The 19,742-nt window shown below is 36.1% G+C and overlaps 1 protein-coding gene across 15 annotated transcripts in view; it reads left to right on the plus strand.

Moving 5' to 3' along the window:
- LOC121863873 (rho GTPase-activating protein 10-like) overlaps positions 1-19,742 on the plus strand; it is a gene marked incomplete at its 5' end in the record, with an annotated part of 64,713 nt that overhangs the window by 43,897 nt on the left and 1,074 nt on the right. For 5 of the 15 annotated variants that reach the window (XM_042362778.1, XM_042362770.1, XM_042362771.1 and 2 more), the window contains 7 exon segments: positions 277-459; positions 1,730-1,945; positions 7,406-7,478; positions 7,861-7,902; positions 13,750-13,860; positions 16,936-17,015; positions 17,154-19,742. The exon segment at positions 17,154-19,742 is cut by the window's right edge and continues 1,074 nt beyond it. In XM_042362778.1, coding sequence (XP_042218712.1) covers positions 277-459; positions 1,730-1,945; positions 7,406-7,478; positions 7,861-7,902; positions 13,750-13,860; positions 16,936-17,015; positions 17,154-17,293 — 845 coding nt within the window. 15 annotated transcript variants of the gene reach the window in all.

The raw sequence follows: 19,742 nt of genomic DNA on the forward strand, positions 1-19,742 counted from the left end.
AATTATGGAGTTAAGAATGCTAGATATAGTTTCAACCATCATTCTGTATTGTGGATGGTTGATCAATTAAATTGGTTTATATACAGACTGTATAATGATTACAGTGAAACCTCCTTATAACGGACTTCTCTTTCCATATAATCCATGAGGTGGGGGTTTCACAACTAACAGACCCTCGATATAACGGACTTTCATCACCATATAGTCCATTAAATAGGAGTTTCACCATATAAAACATGTTGTATTATAAAGCTTAATGTATATTATCCTTCACAGGCCTAAACTCAGGGCTCAACTCGCATAGCTCGCTTGTTTCATTAAGTTCAACAGTGGCGAGTTCTATTGCCATGAGCGGGGCTTTTGACAGCGTCCAGAGCAGCCGACCTGCGCGTCCTCCTGCTCCTACCAATGGTCAGTCCAGAGCGGGGACAGCGCTGTCCTTTGTCAATCCTCTGTCTGGTACGTCATCTATTGCTTTGTATGTGTGACTGGTTGCTGCTCGATGATAACCTAACCCAACCTAACCCAACCCAACCCAACCCAACCCAACCCAACCCAACCCAACCCAACCCAACCCAACCCAACCCAACCCAACCCAACCCAACCCAACCCAACCCAACCCAACCTTGTATCTATATGCAGTATTAGTTGTGATCTCTAGTAGTAGTAATAACACTATTAGTTATATATGTCTTAAGAATTATAAGTGCTTGAGCTTCTACTTGTGTATACTGTATTAACATTAATTCACCTCCTGCACATTATACAATGTTGTATGAGTCAGGAGCAACAATCCCAACTTAAGCTGAATAATTATGCCTCCACATTCTGCCTATGCACTCTATACTGCCTCCACATTCTGCCTCTACACACTGCCTCCACATTCTGCCTCCATATACTGCCTCTACACCTTTCTTCAACACTATTCCTCAAAAATACTGCTTTTACATTCTGCTTCTATTGATCTGCTTGACAATGTCTTAATTAACATGATCTATAAGCTTCTTATGTTGTGCTGTCATACTACATCACTTCACCTGTACAGTATATCATGTTGTATACCCCGCACCCCTCCCCTCTAGCCTAACCTAACCAGAAGACAAAAATAAATCCCCTCATGCTGTCGGTCTGTTTGTCCATGCTCATGTCCGAGAACTTAATTTAGTTTGTTGTCAATTTAATATTGATTAAAGGGCATTAAGAAAGGATACATGTATTCTGGTTGTAGTTATCGTGTTAATACTGCTGATATCCATAACTTATCCGACCCAGTTAAAAAATCCTAACCTCAAAAACATTACGATATTTAACGAACACTTCATCAGTTTCTCTCATCTCGGTAGACTTCCACTTGTGTACTATACTGTGCTGTGTTCTATCTAATATTTATAAAGTTAATAAATTTTAAGATGGTTCAAATAATTTATGGACACCATGTGTGTTAATTGTGAGGCTGAACTTTATAATGTTTATTTCAGGTAGCTGTAGATGTTTTCCCTATGATGATGCTTGTGTAGGTCACTGCCAAATATTTTGTGTTAGATTATGTCAAGTGATTTATTGATATTTGTGATATAATGTATTTGTTAATTGTATTTGTGTATTAATTGTATTTATGAATTAATTGTATTTGTGATTTAAATGTATTTATGAATTAATTATACAGTATTTGTGTGTTATTAGAGTATCACATGTGCTCCTTATATTAACTTTGTTTTATTTATTTCAGACCGAAATGATGGAGTACAGAGCACGAGTAGTTCTAGTGAGTCACTATCATCCCGGTCATCACGGGAGTTAACACAACCGCCCTCCAACTCCCTCTCCTCCTCTCCGCAGACAAGTAAGAGGCTTCCTCATGTTGTGGCGCCCCCCAAGATGGGTGCTAACGGCCCTCATCGAGACGTCCGTTTGCAGCAGACAAACCATTATGCGTATAACAGCAGTACGTCACGCCGCTTTTGCTCGCACTTGTCCCTCACCTTCCCTTCACTAGTTCCTCTTGATAAAATGTTTGGTTCATTTGACTTGACTGCTACTCACACACCGTATCTTCATCTCTCATAACCAACACACTCTAAATTACTATTAACTACCTGTAGTCCATTGAATTTTATGTCAACCCTTAGACTTCAAGTAAGGACTCGGGTAAAAGAAAAAAAATAATAATTTCCTAACTTTTTTACATTAATAAGGAATTTCTTAGTTTACATCCCATTTCAGCAAATAGTTTTAAAATTACAGGTTGTACCTCTCTAGTCCGGCAACCTCGGGACCTGACCGGTGCCGGACCATGGAAATTGCCGGACCATAGAAATTCACCCTTTTCCTGGATAGATAGTGACTTGTGCTTATGCCTGGAAGCACTAGTACCACTTTCTCTGCATCATGGTCTCTTTGAAGACATATTGAAGGGTTAAATGTCGTATAGTAGCTTCTCAAATTTCGCGAGTTTTTAATTCTTACCGGTAACGTATTTTATTGGAACACACAAAAAAATAAATAAATAAAAATTTTGATGGCGGAAACTTGAATTTCGACGGGTTTGAACGGCCCGCCAACGTGCAGACGACGTGCATAATCGTGTAAACAGCGTCATTTCTCTTATGTACAAAAGATTCATTATTGTTTATTACTGAATATCTTTTTTATTGAATTAATGTTTGTGTGCAAAATGAGCAATACAATTCATTAATAATACGTAGAATATTAAAACACACGAGGAAATGACACAGAATTGTATTCGTTGATTACAAAACCAGTGACTGACTGGTTCTACATATAAAACTGAAGAAAATAAGACCTTGGTTGTAGCTGTAGTAAAATTAATATGGTTGTTTTAAGTAATGTTATTTAATGTTAATAAATGGAACAATAGAAGTAGCTAACGATAATGGTAAAGAAAAAGAGAGATCGCATATGTAAGTGCGCATGCGCACACGTGAAAACATATCATCATTACTTTACATAAGAATATGAAAGCAACACTTATTTACTGTTCATATATATTTTAATTAATGTTTCTGAATTTGTTTTTATTGAATTAATGTACGTGTGTGCAAAATTAACAATACAATTTATTAATAATACGTGGAATATTAGAGGAGACGAGACGGCTGCCGGCATTGTTTATGTTAAAGCTTACGAAACCAGTGACTGATTGGTTCTACATATAAAACTGAAGAAAATAAGACCCTGAGTTTAGCTGTAGTAAAATTAATGTAAAAAATGAATATGGTTGCTTGAAGTACCTGTAATGTTATTTAATGTTAATAAATGGAACAATATAAGTAGCTAACCATTAATGGTAAAAAAAAAAAGTGAGACTGCTCGTATGTAAGTGCGCACATGTGAAAATATATCGTCATTACTCTACATAAGAATATGAAAGCAACACTTATTTACTGCTCATATATATTGAAGGGTTAAATGTTGTACTCTGTATAGACAAGCAGAGAGAGAGAGAGAGAGCAACCGAACTGCCGGATGTAAACAAACCTTAATTTCCCGCGGCTTTTTTTTTTAAGGGGATTAGCCCACCCGGGAATAGGTCACTGACCCACATTAGGGCCTGAGGGGCAAAAATTTAATACTCCTGTAATAATAATAATTCAGATAAGTAAAAAAAAAAAAAAAAGAAAGAAGCTGCCTATCTACCTATTGGACAAACTAAAATCGTTCCGGACCACGGGAGTTTCCGGACCACAGAATGCCGGACTAGAGAGGTACAACCTGTATTAGCATTGTTTACTAGTTGAGTAGAGTAGCTGTGTGTTGTGTTTGTGAATGTTATAAAGCTACAGAATGATCTTTTAATAAGTCTGGCAAGTAAAATATTTCTGTTATATATTAAAAAAAAAAAGGTTTGTCCTCACTCTCAACTTGGATTCTGAAGTTCAGTTTGGGTCAGGAGATGTCTTTCTACCCCACACATCTCTAAACAGTGAAGCCTCTATTTAACGGACTGTATAGAGATGAAAATCCATTATATCGAGGGTCCACTAGATGTGAAACCCTCCATCTAACGCATTGTATGGAGAGAGAAGTCTGTTATATGGAGGTGTTCACTGTACTGTATTAAATCATTTACATGTAAAGATAAAATAGCTTGAGCTTTTTTTGACACTGATGTCTTCCTTAAAACACAAAAATATGCATGAAATTGGTTTTTAACTCGGTAAATTTCTCATAATGTGTTCTCTAAAATTTAATTTGTAATTTTTAAGTAAGACTATAAGAGTAACTTACTCTTATCATGGAGATAATAAAAAAATCCCTATAGTACAGCAGTTCCATTTTATTCTATGTAATAAGGTAACAGATACATGAGGCCTCACTGCCTGGATGAACATTATTAATGCTACTGTAATATTGACTCACTTTAAAAGAATAATTACCTTAAATTGTGAAAATAAACCTTAACTCTTGCTGTTGACAGTTAATAGTAATGACAGATGAATGTTCAATGATATAGTTCTTTTATTATGAGACATGAAGAAATATTTGGTTAAAGTTTGAGGATAAATTAAAGTACTGTACATGAATATTCGTTAAAATGGGGGTTTCACATCTAGCAGACCCATGATATAACATACTTTTTCTCTGTATTGTCTGTTAAATAGAGGTTTGGGGTCCCATTATTGTCCCGGTGGGTGTGATGGTGACAAGTGGGAGTCCTGAGAGGTAGTGTTGCTTCTGTGTTGTGTGACTCTTGTGAATATAACACTTTGATGTTCTGGTAACTGATTGATTACTGTTAATGAATACTGTGCACTGATTGGCTACTGTTAATGAATACTGTACACTGATTGGATACTGTTAATGGATACTGTGTACTGGTTGGTTACTATTGCAGGGTTGGATAATATGCACTGATTGGCTATTGTTTATGGATACTGTGCACTGAATGGCTACTGTTAATGGATACTGTGTATTGATTGGCTACTGTTAATGGATACTGTGCACTGATTGGCTACTGTTAATGGATACTGTGTATTGATTGCCTATGGGCAATGGATATTGTGCACTGATTGGCTCCTATTAGAGGGTTGCATAATATGCACTGAATGGCTACTAGTAAGGGGGTTGGATAATGTGCACAGATTGGCTACTGTTAATGGATATTGTGCATTGATTGGCTACTGTTAAAAGGATACTGTGCACTGATTGGCCAGTATATGGTAGTTGTAGCGTAACGTGGCCAATCCACAAAGTGTTATGTATACAACAGCCACTTAACATTGCTGATGCATGGCTTTATTTATTTTCTCTTCTCACTTTATGGCCACACCGGTCCCACCACTCTTGTTTGTATCATGAAGACAGATGTGAGTGAAGGCTATTTGAATTGCTTTTAAATTATTGCACGAATTGCTCTGTGTTGCATGGTTTACTAAATGTTTCATGCACCCTGCAGCTGTCAGTGTATAACCAGGGTAAGTTGTGCTGACAATGCTTCTTAAGTTTGCTGTTGCATGGCCACCCTTATGTTATTGATTGTCATTTGTTTATTTGGCTACACTTGCTTGCTTTGGGGGATTAAGTTAATATTGTTTATGATATATAGATGATGTGTTTATTTGCTATAGTAATTACGGCATGTTTGTTTCAGTAGCACGACTTTCTGTATTTGATGTAGATGTTGTTGTTACTGGATCTGTTGACTGCTACATATTTGTTAGATTAACTGTGAGAGAATTGGTGTTACTGTGATGTGAACTTGTGTGACTTTATCATGGTGATGTTCATGCTGTCTCATTATTTTTTTATTTATAGATTAGAAATACACAAGTAAAGATAATTTTCAGGCAGAGAGGATTTGTACATTTTAATAGACTGGGAAGTGAACAATTGCTATAAAGAGATTGTAATTAAGAGGTGGACAGCAGTAGGGAGAGAAGACCAACAAGATGGAAGAATAGGGTGAAGGACAAACCAGAAGTAAGGGGGATGGACAGCTAGGAAGCAGCAGTGTGTGTATGAATGATCAGATGAGAGTTTCTGTGAAGGACTTACTGATGGATGATGTTAGAGTATGTACAAGATCAGAAGTAAACTAGATGGATATTTGGGATTATGTTGTGGAACGGAAAACCTCAGCTGAACTCCTCTGTAAGAAGGAATGATGCCAGATTAGGTTTGAGTCTGTGTGTACTGTATTTGTGTGTCTGGATATGAGTCTAGCATACAGTTCCATCGTGGAAGAAGGTTTTAAAGAGGGAACCAAAAATATTATGCCTCTCATGCCTTATAGAAATAGCCCATAAGAGGATGATCACATGTTGAAGCTTTTCCACACTTCACAACCAGTGTTTGGGTCTGTATCTTTAAACATTAACAACACTGCAACCTGTGTCAGTTGTTGATGCATTGGTGTAGCTGTCACAAAAGTGAATCCTTTGCTTCTTGGTGCTATTGAGATCAAAATGTGTAGAAAGAATGAGAGGTTTATCTCACCAAGTATATGCGTGTGGAAATGTGAGTGGAAGGAAGCAGAGTAAGCCAGGAAGAGACAAAAAATTATGATAAATATTAAAATAGGTTATATTGAAAGTAGAGTATTGAGCGTGATAATGTTTGGCTCATTACTGTAGGTAGAACATGACCAAGAGTAAGACGTGGCACTTGGGGGAGGACCACCTTCTATTATTTTACAATTTGTCACAGTATTCTCTCAGCAACTTGGATCATATAGTCATATGTACTTATCACTTAGATGTAAGGCTCCATAGGTAGAGCATCTTCCTCACAAGTGAATAGTCACAGGTTATGTTCCCTGCTGGTGGATAAAGGATTGGGTTCCCTCCTAGCACTCTATACCTTTTGTACTCAGCAAGAAGTGAGTCACCCTGTGTCTTAGTGGGAAATGGCTTATATTCATGAGAATTTTATTTTTTATTAATTTATTTATTTTATTTTTATTGTCTCCAAAGCACAGGATTAATATTTTGACAGTGCCTCTCACTAATGAGTTGGAGGAGAGAGATAAGTTTTGAGAGCATGACTGGCTCGGCGACCTACTAGTGAGTAGTAGGCTTTATGGTTAGGTATATTAGTGTTGGATACATTAATAGTTATGTTGTATAACTTGTAATTATAAATGTTTAATAATAATGGTTACACTGAAATTAGAAAAATAGAAAATAAGAGTTCTGAAGAATGACAGACTATGATGACCCATATGAGTGGTGTACTTTTATATCGAGAACATTCATATTTGCTTCTTGTAGAGATGTGAGTAGTGCCGGCAGTGTTTGTGAGTTTAGTAGTGAAAACTGTTGGTAAAATGGCATTATTGTTGGAATTAGTTAGCATAGTGTAGGTGTTTGTTTCTGTGTGTTTGTGAGATGTGCATTTTACCAGTGAACATTTTGTAGAGTAGCCTTCACCAAATAAATGAGCGTAGCTTGGTATATATCCTTTCCAGATGCCAGACTTGGGACGGCTTATCCCCCGACCTACCGCCAACACATGGAGACGTAAGTAAACCCCAAAATTTGTTGTTTTGATTGTGTCATCTTCATTTAAACAACTGTAGATGTTTGTCATGGTTTATAGGATTATTTCTAGTAAAGTGATCAGCTGTTACTATGGAGAAATTTATCTTATGTTAATATTCTCTCCACAGAAACTTATATTTACAGCAGAAAATGATGTTGGCTAATGGGTTAGTTTTAGTATTGGATTTGGGAAAGTTAACTGTTAATTATTATAATATTTACATCAGGTATGAACTTGTAAAAATAATTGAATTCTGAGAGTTGAAAAATATTACATGACCAGAAATATGACTATAAAATTTACCCCATTTTGTCCTCCCTAAATAATCTCATGTTTTCATTTCCTCATTTTGGCCTCTAGTCTGTGCAAGAGACAATCTCTGGAGTTCCTCTACTCGTCTCTGTAAGTGTAGATGTCGAGTCTTGCATGTGATGTTAATAACTGTTAAATTGCTGTTGCTCCTCCTCATAAAAATACAGTAACACTTTGCAGTATCTTGATAACTTCATTTTTTTCTGTATATTAAGTATTCCCTGATTGACACAATGCCAGTGTTGCATGACTTGAGTTTATTTTGACCTGTAATGGTGTTTGAGATTCTGGTCATTACATTTCATCAGGTTACTTAAATTCTTGGTTTACATAATTAAAGTTTTAATCATCATGTTTAAGTTGCCATTTTGAGAAGTTTAAAGCCAGGAAACAATAATTTTGAGTTGTAGTTGTGGTGTTAGTTTGAGACACTGTTCTTAGGTTTCTATCAACAGAGGAAGCATATTAGTAGTAAAGGTCATTATTGTTTCTTGAATGATGGTACATTTGTTATACAGTACACACAGACTTGGGGGATTTGTCCTTGAAGACTTGCTTAAAAAGGGCCTTAAAATTTATGGAGAAAAATGTTAGGGTGTAATGACATGTAGGTTAACCTGACCATTAGACTGAACTAAGAACAAGACAAAGTTTTATATAGAAGAAAGGATAAGAAAGGTTTTACCTGATCACATCATGTAGAAAATAGTTTTCTTGGCTTTAAACTTTGGGTTGTTTCTGTGTGGAATATTAACTGAACATTGTGGAACAATGCTGTTATTATGAGTGTGTAATGTGTTAGTGTGTGATGGTAAAGTACTGTTTTATGTTTTATAAGAGGATTGTTCAGCATTATGTTGCTTGGTATACTGTGCTAAAGTGTGTTGCTTGATAAACTGAGGAGGCTACTACAAATACATTTAAACTATAATTCTATAGTGTTTGCTGTTTGATTTTGTCTTGGATTTGTTATAGGTGAATCTTCCTTATATTTTTTTTCCATGAAATTCTTCTTGCTTCAGAAATTAGACAAATTAATTGAAATAGCTCATAATTGCTGTAAGTGCATCTGCATGGAAGCTGCGGATATAGATTTAAGATGTTGTGCAATATGAAATAAACCAATTATAAACATTTGTCGCTGTCAGCATGGATAAGAATATTCTGTGTGTGTGTGTGTGTGTGTCACTGACTCATTTGGGACATCACTTGTATTCAGGGAGGTACCCTCATGAGAGGTTTGTCTGTTGCCTCTTACTTCAGTTTGGCACCATCAATTATTAGCTAACACACAACCCTTTACTACTGACTGGATGGAAACATGTTTCAAGCCAACCAACTAAGTGTTAAGAGTGGCAGTAGATGTGTTTGTTTGAAATCTGAAGCAATAAAAGAAAGATGCTGAGTATCTCCCGCATTCTTACACCTTGGTTGACTTTTCCCATTAATCCTGAGACCTCAGTTGACTTGCTTCATTTGAAATTTGGCAGAGATATTAGTCCCCTCAGAGCTTGGATGACCTTCATACAGTAATAGGCATCATCTAATAGTGTTAACCAGGGAATTTAATGTGCAAAACTGTATTCTGGGGTACAGTATATTCTATGTTTGACTTTTCGTCAACCAAGATTAGTTTACTTGTTATTAGCAAATTACTTACGGCCTCCAACACTACGTGACATAGAAGGCCTCCACCAGATTACTTTGTCAATCATTGAAATACCAGATCAGCTTGAGACACTGCCTGTACTGTACTGTAGTGAGAGTTATGGTCTACGGCAGATGGTTCCATATGATGCTTTTCTGGCATCTTCTTTTAGACACATAAATTTTTATATTTATTTTTACATACCTGTACTGTATTTTAAGATTTTCTCAGTGTAGTTACTTATATTGTCAATAGTTAATTATGAAGATCTTCAAAATCTCCCATTTTTGGAAAACATTTTAGTTTGTTTGGCTTGGTACAGTACAGTAGGACTCTTAACCAAACCCTAATTCCAGCCCCTTTTAACTTCTGCCATGCGTGGTCATTGTGTGATGTGAGGCTGTAGATTCACCATCAGGAGTACATGACCTGGTGTGAGAATGTGGGAGAGTTGTGGCTATTGGCAGTCCATTGCAAGTCTCCCTCTCCCCAGTCATTGCAGCTTGCTGCACCACTGGATCAGGAAAAGGGAGAGCCAAGATGTGTGGTTGCAGTCTGTACTCCTGCCTCACCACATAAATCAACTCACTTGCAGCAATCATCTAACTCGTATCATTGTATCATAGCTGGAAGAACGTCATACTCAATTCTGAGTGACAGCAAAGTAGTAGTACAGTATTCTGATTTGAATTTTATGTGATTTAATTTGCATTAAGAGGCTGAGTGTGCACAACAACTAAAAGTTACAAACACAGTTCAGGTTATTTCTTTATATATTATTTGGCAACACTGTAATGATAAACTTTCCCAGGTTACTAGTGAATGTTTCATGGATGAATTGTTAAAATTAAAAAATATATATATATAAGTGTAAGGATTTACTTGTATGGAGTTGAATATGTTGCTTGTGCTGTTAAGAATAAAGTACTGTACTATATAGTGAAGAAGGAATAAAGGAAGGTGGAGCAGTTCCAGATTTAGACCTGTGGAGGCCCATGGGCATCCTCTTTGTGGAGGCCCCCCTCATTATAACGACCCAAGAGGGTGGGGTGGCGAGTGAAGCGAGCCTAAATATCTGGGAGTTCGGGGCTGTAAGCCCCCTGGGAAAATTTTTAAATTTGAACACTTCTTTGGAGAATTTTGAAGCCATATGCAGTTATATTGAGGAAATTAGAACATAGAGAAATTTTTAATTAATTGTATATTTATTGATAGTGTACAAATTCCCAACGTACACACACACACACACAAAAGTGAGACATGACTGGAGTCATTCATATGGTTTCAAGTCGACCAGCCCTGATATAGCTACTACCGCACATGTCAAAAATTTTCAAGAGACTTCACAGAAATGCACACATGACAATTTTCTCTCTCATTTTACATCTGCAAGACATGTTTATGTCTGCTCGTGGGAAGTTCACGAATCATGGGCGACGCAAGTCTCCTCTTTAATCGACAGACACATGACAACCAATGTGCAGATACTACACGACCCAACCCCCTCCAACCGACTGTCAACAAACACAGCGCCCTGATGGCATTTGTAATGGAAGTGATAATGAAAAAATATTTTATTTTTTTTTTTTTTTAATCTCAATTTCGTTATTCCATGTAGTTCATTTTAATCAATATATGTTTGTGGAATTCTAAATATATTATTAGCAACACAAGCAATAGCATTCATTAAAAATATACGGTTCATAGGAAAACCAGGTATTCATGAATTTCAAGGAGTAGCTAGCCTAATTTGTATCATGCTTCTTGCTGAACATAGTTTTATGTGATGGAATAGATAAACATGAATTTTAAAGAATGAAAATAAAAATAATCCAAATGAATAAACAAATAAATATAATATTGGAATATGTGGAGGCCCCTGGGCAGCTGCCCACTTTGCCCACTCCTGAATCCGGCCCTGAGGTGGAGTATGTTCACTGCCTATCTGTTTTATAGAGGAAGTTTGAGGTTGTGTATAATAAGATGGATTTATTGTTTAAACAGAATAGATATTAAATATTTGGTGTGTACAGGTAAGTTGTATTTATATTTATTAGTATCATTTATTTATTGCTTCACCACTTACCAGCTTACTAGCCATTCAGGTGATTAGTTTGTTCGTTGTTACAACCTTTATTGTCTGGCGTTGGGTTAGGTTTCCTGCGTATATTACTGGATAATTGTAATACTGTACTGAGGTGAAATAAGTTGTGAAACTGATATGCAAAGGGAAGGTTCAGAAGGTAAGAAAGAGATGCAGGAGGAGAGAGTTGGATATGAGTATACAGGCAGTTCCTGGGTTACTTACTATTTCTGGTCCTACGGATGTTCTTAAGTCGAAAATGTACTCGAGTCCAACATCATACCCTATTTGCATACTGTACTTACAGAACAATGTTTAAAATCCCACCATATCATAGCCTAAGTCCTTATATACATCTAGAATTACTTAATTTAAGAAAAATAAAATGACAAAATACAGTAAATGAAAGTAAAATTTAAGTCATCTGGTAAATAAAATACTGTAAATTTAAAGTTTAACACTTACATTGAAACCTGGGGCTGGCTTCTCACTTTCTCCTGAATCAACGCTAGGCTTACAGGTATATGCTACTGATTTTGATCTTCCACCCATATCACTAGCAATCTTTCCATTTCAATTATTAATCCACTTCTTTGTTTTATCACAGTTGACTGCATTGGTGTAGATCCTTTTACATGTTCAAGAATTTTTTCTTTCAAAATTGTTCCGATCATTGACCGACTGAAGCCCAATGCTTTGCCAATGACTAATGGTGTTTCACCTTTTTCAGGAGGTTTAATTATTTTAACTTTAACTTCCATTGTAATTGTTTTCCTTTTCATGGATGTACTACTATCACTTGCATCAGATTTGCATTTGGGAGCCATGTTGAGTGCAGAAAAGTAGAGCTACATTGTAATAAGAAAAAACCTACACTTTGCTCTTGGTCACACATGTTATTGAGACGAGTGTAAGTCATACTGACAATACTGCAAAGCGTGTAACTGGGTGACACTCCACTCGTCACCTGCCGCTCTGCCGCACAAACTAGTTCTCGTACTTATACAGGATTCTTAAAATAATATACTGTATGGGAACCTCGTTCATATCGGTGGATGTTCGTGTCGGACATACCTGTACTTGGTAAATGTATCATAGACATGTATACTGTACTACTTTGTATTTGTTGTTAACTAATACAGGTTGAACCTATAATCTGGCAACTTTAGCTCCTGAGTAGAGGCTGATCATATAATTTTCTGATTTATGTAAGTTTATACAGTACATTACTGAATAAGGTAAAAATTACTTGGCGACTCACAGTACAGTACAGGAACTACTTGGTAGTATGTATGGTAGTTAATCTTCCTTGAGCTTATTAACTATTTTATTTAGTGCTTTATATCATAGAAAAAACGTTGTTGTTACCATCTCAATATTGCAATAGGTGAGCCATAGTTTCAGAAACAAGTATGCTGATACATTTAGTATGTGATGAGTGTACTGTACAGTATCAGTAGAGATTTTTGTATTTTGCAATATTTAAGGATCATTTAATTCACAAGCCTAATTTTCTGACACAACCGGTAAGCAGTTTTTATGTATAAAAGTTTTTGAATCAGGATTTTCCTGTTTATGGAAATACAGATTTGGGAAGTTCAATCTATGGCTCTTTGTTTTTAGTGAGACAGGACAGCTCCAGCTCCTTGTTAAAAAGACAGAGAGAGAAAATGTTAGAGGCTAAAAAATAAAATAGATACTGTATAGGATGAAACACTGATCCTGGGAGTTTGAGGAAAGACATTGTGGTCAGTTTTTTCGAACAGGAAAATTTAGGACTGAAGTAAAGGTTTGAATATTGATACAGTAGTAAAGGATAAACTTAATATGGATGGTGTAGTGCAGTACTTTTATGTTCTTGGAATTAAATACTAGTTAATTAAAGTGGAATTACAAAGGATGTAATTTTTTTCATTCATACAAGCTTTTTACTGCCATGATGCAAGGTAATTCTTAAATCAACAACTGGTGGGTTAGGTCACTCCCCTGGCAGCATGCGAGTCGCTAAAGGGTTGTTCCATCATTAGTAAACACACCTTATATAAAATAATTCTTGCTGAATCAAACCTGTAACCGTTCAATTTAATCATTTAAGGAAGAAGCTTGTATGAAAATGGAAGCTATACTTGTTATGGAATTGTTAAGCCTATATAAGTATTTGTTATGGTTTTGGTACTCGTGTTGATAATTTTGTTTGTTGACACAGGAACTCCATCAGTGGGTCACAGTCCACCTTGAGTCTCCTGGCCCCTACCAGCTCTTCTCCCCCTCCCTCGTCATCATCCACCTCCAACGGGACGGTCAACTCTCCACCAAGGTACGTGGAGGAGCCTCACTGTTGGGTGCATGAATGGATTCAGTAACTCTGGAATTATGTGTTAACACAACCTACTGTTGTCTTAATTTAATCTTATTTACACATTTACTTAGCTTATGTATTTTATCAAAATAATTGGCAATAAAACTATTTAGTCTTTTTAACATGAAGAGGAATAGACACCTTCAAGATAGTCTCAATTAAGGAATTGGTTTATGATTTCCGGAGACACTTCAGTCATTAATACTGTTAAAATTATACAGTGCAGTACAGTAATATCTCCGTTAGCTGGAATCCCTCAAACCCAGAACTCTCCAATAGCTGGAATTGAAATTTTATTGGAAAATTGTTCCCAAACCTGGAATTTTGCGGAAAATTCCGGCTTTGGGAATTATTTTCCGAGGGGCACATTTCCGGAAATTCTGAGAATATTTTTCCGGTACCCGGAAAATTCCGGGGATGTGGGATATTTTTCCGGGTTCGAGATGATGTAATGGGTAATTTCTGGAACTTTTGAAAAAAAATTCCATTACCCAGAAAATTCCGGGGATGAGGGGTCTTTTTCTGTCTTTGAGAGAGTCGTTTCGTTACCTGGAAATCTCTCATTCCCGGAAGTGCTCTGCACCAATTGTTTCGGCTGATGGAGATATCACTGCAGTTGTCTTAATGCCAATCCCAGTTGGTTCATCTGTGTCATTTGGTAACTGATGCCTTCATCATATTACGGACAGCTGTAGAATTATACAGTTTACGTTGGATTATGTTTTACCGTTTCCTTTTTAATGCTAAATTTTTTTGTTTATGTGCAATTCATTGAATTACCAAACACCTAAACATTCATAGTGTCATAGGACCAGGTGAATCATGGGGTTTAATATTGTGAAGTTAATATCCTGGCAGGTCTTACAACATTAACACAACACCAATATAATAATTTCACAATTTGTATGGAAATTGTCATAAATATTTTAAATATACAAGCGGTAAAACATGTATACAGGAAAAAAATAGAAAAGTATATTACATGAATTAGTGTAAGAAGTATAGGGAAAAGTTACTTAAAAGAACTTTACTAAAGCATTGTACACCTGGCCCTTGATAGGCACTGCTCAAGGCATTGTTCACAGTTTAATTCCTCTTTGGGTCTTGTTTGTTGGCCCTCTCCATTCATTTTACTGTAAAGGAACATGTTAAGTACATTTCTGGGGCAAGTAAAGTAGAAGCAATTAAGTACAGTATTTATTTATATAGAAAACTGTGCTTTAAGATGATGGCATACCTCTTGTTATATTATCCATCTCACCACAAGCAGACACTGTAAAGAGAGGCCATCCTCATAAGTAGACATTATTTTGATACAAAAACTACTGTACTATCATATAATATAAGAGAACTTTAAACCCCAAATTCTCGCATGTCCCTAAAATAATTTTCCTCAGAAAAGTACACTACACAATTTTTTTTCTTTTTTCTTTATGTTAATGCCAAAACCTGTAAGTCTATTTTTATGCCACGTGTTCAATGTAAGCCCCTTTCCCACCAATCACTGCCTGCATTCTAACAGCTTGATTGTTCACCACTGTTTGGAATGTTTCAAATGGAATATTCAGAATTTCACGTCTGATGTTGTCCTTAAGTTGTTCAAGGTTCCTTGGTTTTGGGCTGGCATAAATCCTCCTTTAAATGCCTCCAGAGAAAGAAATCTGGGGGTGTCAAGTCAGGGGAGTAGGGAGGCCACTCAACATCTTCACAAAAGAAAATCAAACGGCCTGGGAAGTGCTGCAGTATAAATTCTCTAGTTTCCCTTGCGGTATGCGAAGGAGCTCCATCTTGATGGAACCACTGAGTTCTCATACATATTTGCATATTCCTACGACGAGCATGTCTGTACAGTTCCAGAATGTAGAAGTTCTCTAACATCTGACGATAGTTCACCTGATTGACAGTCACTGTTCTTCCAGCACCATCCTCGAAAAAGTATGGTCCAATGATACCATACCAGCCCATGGCCATCCACATTGTAACTTTAATAACAGACCGAGGAGTTTCTTCAATAAGTGACTGCCTGGATTCTCAGTTCCCGAATACGTATTGAAAGTTATGTTTGTTGATGACTCCTGACAAATGGGCATGACATTCGTTGGTCATGTGAAATTTCCTCAGGAAATTCTCACCTATCTTCGACTTTCTCAGAAAACCTCCATGCAAATTCTAGTCTGTTGCCTTTCTGCTGTGGTGGGAAGGCATACAAGTCAGTCTGAAGGATACGTTGCACCGATGACTCTTACCACGTTCACATTTTCATGTGTGCGAGCTGTCTTGCATGCCCCACTTCTTCCTTTGTTTACATTGCAAACAGATCTATGAGTAGAGAACTTGGCAACTAACCTATTGATAGTCTTTCTATCAGGAGCATGAGCAGTTTTGAAATGTCTATGGAAATTTTGCTGCACCTGCACTACACTTTTATGTCTGGTGCCAAAACTCAGTAATTTTTGTTCTTTGATTTAGAGTCAGTTGTGACATCTTTTGTATCTTAGGTTTGAAACAAAACTTGAGGGTATCTGAAACAAAAAATATATACATTAGATGAGAATACAATAGTAATAAAGTGTTCTTGTGACACTTTCTTTTTAGGGAAATTTTTCTGGGACACCCAATATGTATAGTATAGTAGTGTCTGTGGTGTTCAGGTAGGGACTTGGCAGATGATGGAGACTAGCTCACATTGTTGGTATGCCTCATAAATTTACTTACAAGTGTTGCCCTCATGCTGTACATCCATCACTTATGAGGTGGCTGTTCCTCACAAAACAGAGAATATATCTTCCCCAATGTTAATGTTGTGTCTTTGTTTTAAGTACATTTTATTGCTAGTAACTTACATTTTATGATGCTTCATAGATCAGGCTTTGTGTAATATCTAACTGCATTTAATTTAACACAATCTGGGAGCTTTGTGTGCAAACTGTTATAATCTGTAGACATACAAATTGAGGTGTTAGAATAGTCAGGAGTTGCTTACTATGTAATAATTGTGAGGCTGAGAACTAACCAATTGTGTTTTTGTTTCAGGCGTGTGAGAACGTTGTATGCATGTGTAGGAGAGAATGAGTCTGAGCTTTCTTTTGAACCAAATCAAATTTTGAGCAATGGTAAGTCATCATCTTGATGTAAGAGTTTTGGTCTTTTATTATTATTGCATCTTACATTAATTGTAATGAATTCAATACAGAAGTGAATATTTTATACCTCGGAGTAGCTACATTGATGTGTATGTTTAACATTTTCAGTTCGGGCGTCACGAGAACCCGGCTGGCTCGAAGGAACGCTAAACGGACGAACTGGTCTGATTCCTGAAAATTATGTTGAAGAAATAGATGATAAGCCGCCGCCTCCTCGGCTGATATCCCAGAGAAACACTGACGTGTAATGTGAAAGAGACAGCCATCTAGTGGACACAGAGTGGAAGTTCTCACTGACCTTTATGTAAGGAAAAGTACGGTACTGTATTGTGTCTTAACAATATCCACTGCTTACATTATACTGTATTGTTGACCAGTGATACCTGTGTACTGTGTACTTTACTGTACTGTATCTCTTCAAAAACTTACTTGGGAGATGTTTGCTTCATGTACTGTATGTCAGTCAGTGATGGAACATATGCCTTCAACTTTGATAATGATAATCCTCATGGGCCTTAGGTACTCCCAGGACTTCCTGTGCTATTAAAGAAATTTTCAGCCATATCAAATTCTCAGATTCATGGATATTTTTCAAGTGATATCTGTGCATAAATGAAGACATGTGAAAATAAGGAAAGCCGAGAGAATGTCTGTATGTGGTATGAGGTGACAGTGCTTCTCTTTACAGTAATCAAAATGAACATGATCTAATAAGTGCCACAATGTTTCCTTACCAACAAGTCCTCTTGATGTCTGGGATACTGTTATTAGTCACCCGACATGTGTGATAGAAGGTCACAATTTAACCATAAATGGAGGAAATTATACAATGGGGAAAAAATATTGAAGCTCACACCCATTTGTTACCTTTGACACATGAGAATGAAGGTGTTCTTAGGCATGGTAGTGAGTGATAGTCAGAAGTATTCCCCAAGTACTATAATAGTCTGGACTTTGGTTAAAGAAAGAAAAAAAAGCATCACTATCCAGGACATTTTGGTCATAATGTTCATTCTTTATGATTTTAAATATTTATTTGTGGGAAAAATATGAAGATTAACCTCAAGGAATGATTTTCTCATTATTAGACGTTATTTTTTTAAATGTCATCACGAACTCTTTGTCTCAAGATTCTATTTGGATTTACTAATGATACAAGAATCGATGATGTGACTGATAAATTTTAATCTATCATTTTGTTTTAAATGAACTCAAATAACATTACAGTATCGCTCTTTGAGGAGGTTTTCAATTTTATGAGTACTGTATTTTAATTTGAAGAAACATTGCCATAAAGAATTATGAAAGTGATGAATGACCTGGATAGGTCTACTGGATAATGATGAACTGTCATAGTGTACATGTGTAACAGTGATGACCTAGTCTGAACCAAAATAATTGGAGAATGTATATTTAGCCTCTTCATGTAACAAACATTTGTACATTTGAGTATTTTGTAAATATTGTTTTATTATCATATACGTATTACATAAGTAATGCATAACTTCAAGTTTTGTTTTCAATAGCCAAATGATTTTAAATATGTGAGCTCGGTTTCCTTTTTTATCAATGTACTGTTATGTCAGACGAAACCAGCGCTTTACTAGAAAAGACACGTGAGATACAATAGCTTAGAATTTGTTAACTTTTTTGGTCACTCATGCATGATTCCTTAAAAATATATTAAGTATGAACGGAATATTTGTATATTTTAGGTATTCAGTGTAAGGCAAAGGTTTTTGTATGCAGCTAGTCAAGTAATATTCATTGTGATGTACAAAACCATTACAATGTAATATGTAGTTCAGTAATTCCAGTAGTGAGATGGATTAAACAGTTTTAACTATTAAGAGAGGTGACCAACCACTTTAACTACAATGGAATAATGTTGATTGCATGAGAAAGCTGCCTTAGCCTATGATGATTATTGATGGCCTCCAGAACTGAAGAAAGTAACTAATTGATGGACTTCATTCATTTTCATTTTGCTCGCTTACCCATTACACACACACACACGGTCCACTGTGACGAATGATTCCAAAGAGTAATAATTCTGGCTTTTATGTTACGTAATGGAATTGAAGGAAGATTTAATTGTCATTGACTGTTGTGGTGATGTTTGTGGTCTTCAGCGATGATTGCTCTGTTGTTTGTGGGTAATATGAGGAATCATTGTAAGTTGGATTGGCCAGTTGATAACATTTTGCTGAGATATTCTACATGTTCTATAAGCTGTGCATTAAGAGGTACAAGTAACATACCATAAAAGTTTGCTTTGGTTTAACATACATTCCGTTTACAGTAAGCTCTTAATTATTATTATAGAGACAAGCAGATGATATTTGTGACATTATTACTTTTAAGTGTTTGTAACATGTCATTGTGGCTGATTTAAGTACCGTATTTATAAAATTATGGCAAAATCTGTTTGAAACATTTGAATTCACGGTTGGCTTCTCTCTACAACTGATGTTCCTTTTGTCTAATAATGAAATGCATAAATAAGTACAAAGGTCTTTCAGTCTAATTAGTTGGCAATATTTAAGTTGTACCTGAGAACATTACTATCAGAATCACTTTTATTGAAGTTCATAAAAAAAATTAAGGGTTTACTGTACATCACTTCATTATTTTTGGTTACTGTATTTGGTTACACAAACCAGTATAGTCAGTTCTGAAATTCAAGATGTTAGCCTA

Source organism: Homarus americanus, unplaced genomic scaffold (assembly GCF_018991925.1).
Source record: "Homarus americanus isolate GMGI-L3 unplaced genomic scaffold, GMGI_Hamer_2.0 scaffold48354, whole genome shotgun sequence".
In the NCBI taxonomy this organism is placed as follows: Eukaryota; Metazoa; Arthropoda; class Malacostraca; order Decapoda; family Nephropidae; genus Homarus; species Homarus americanus.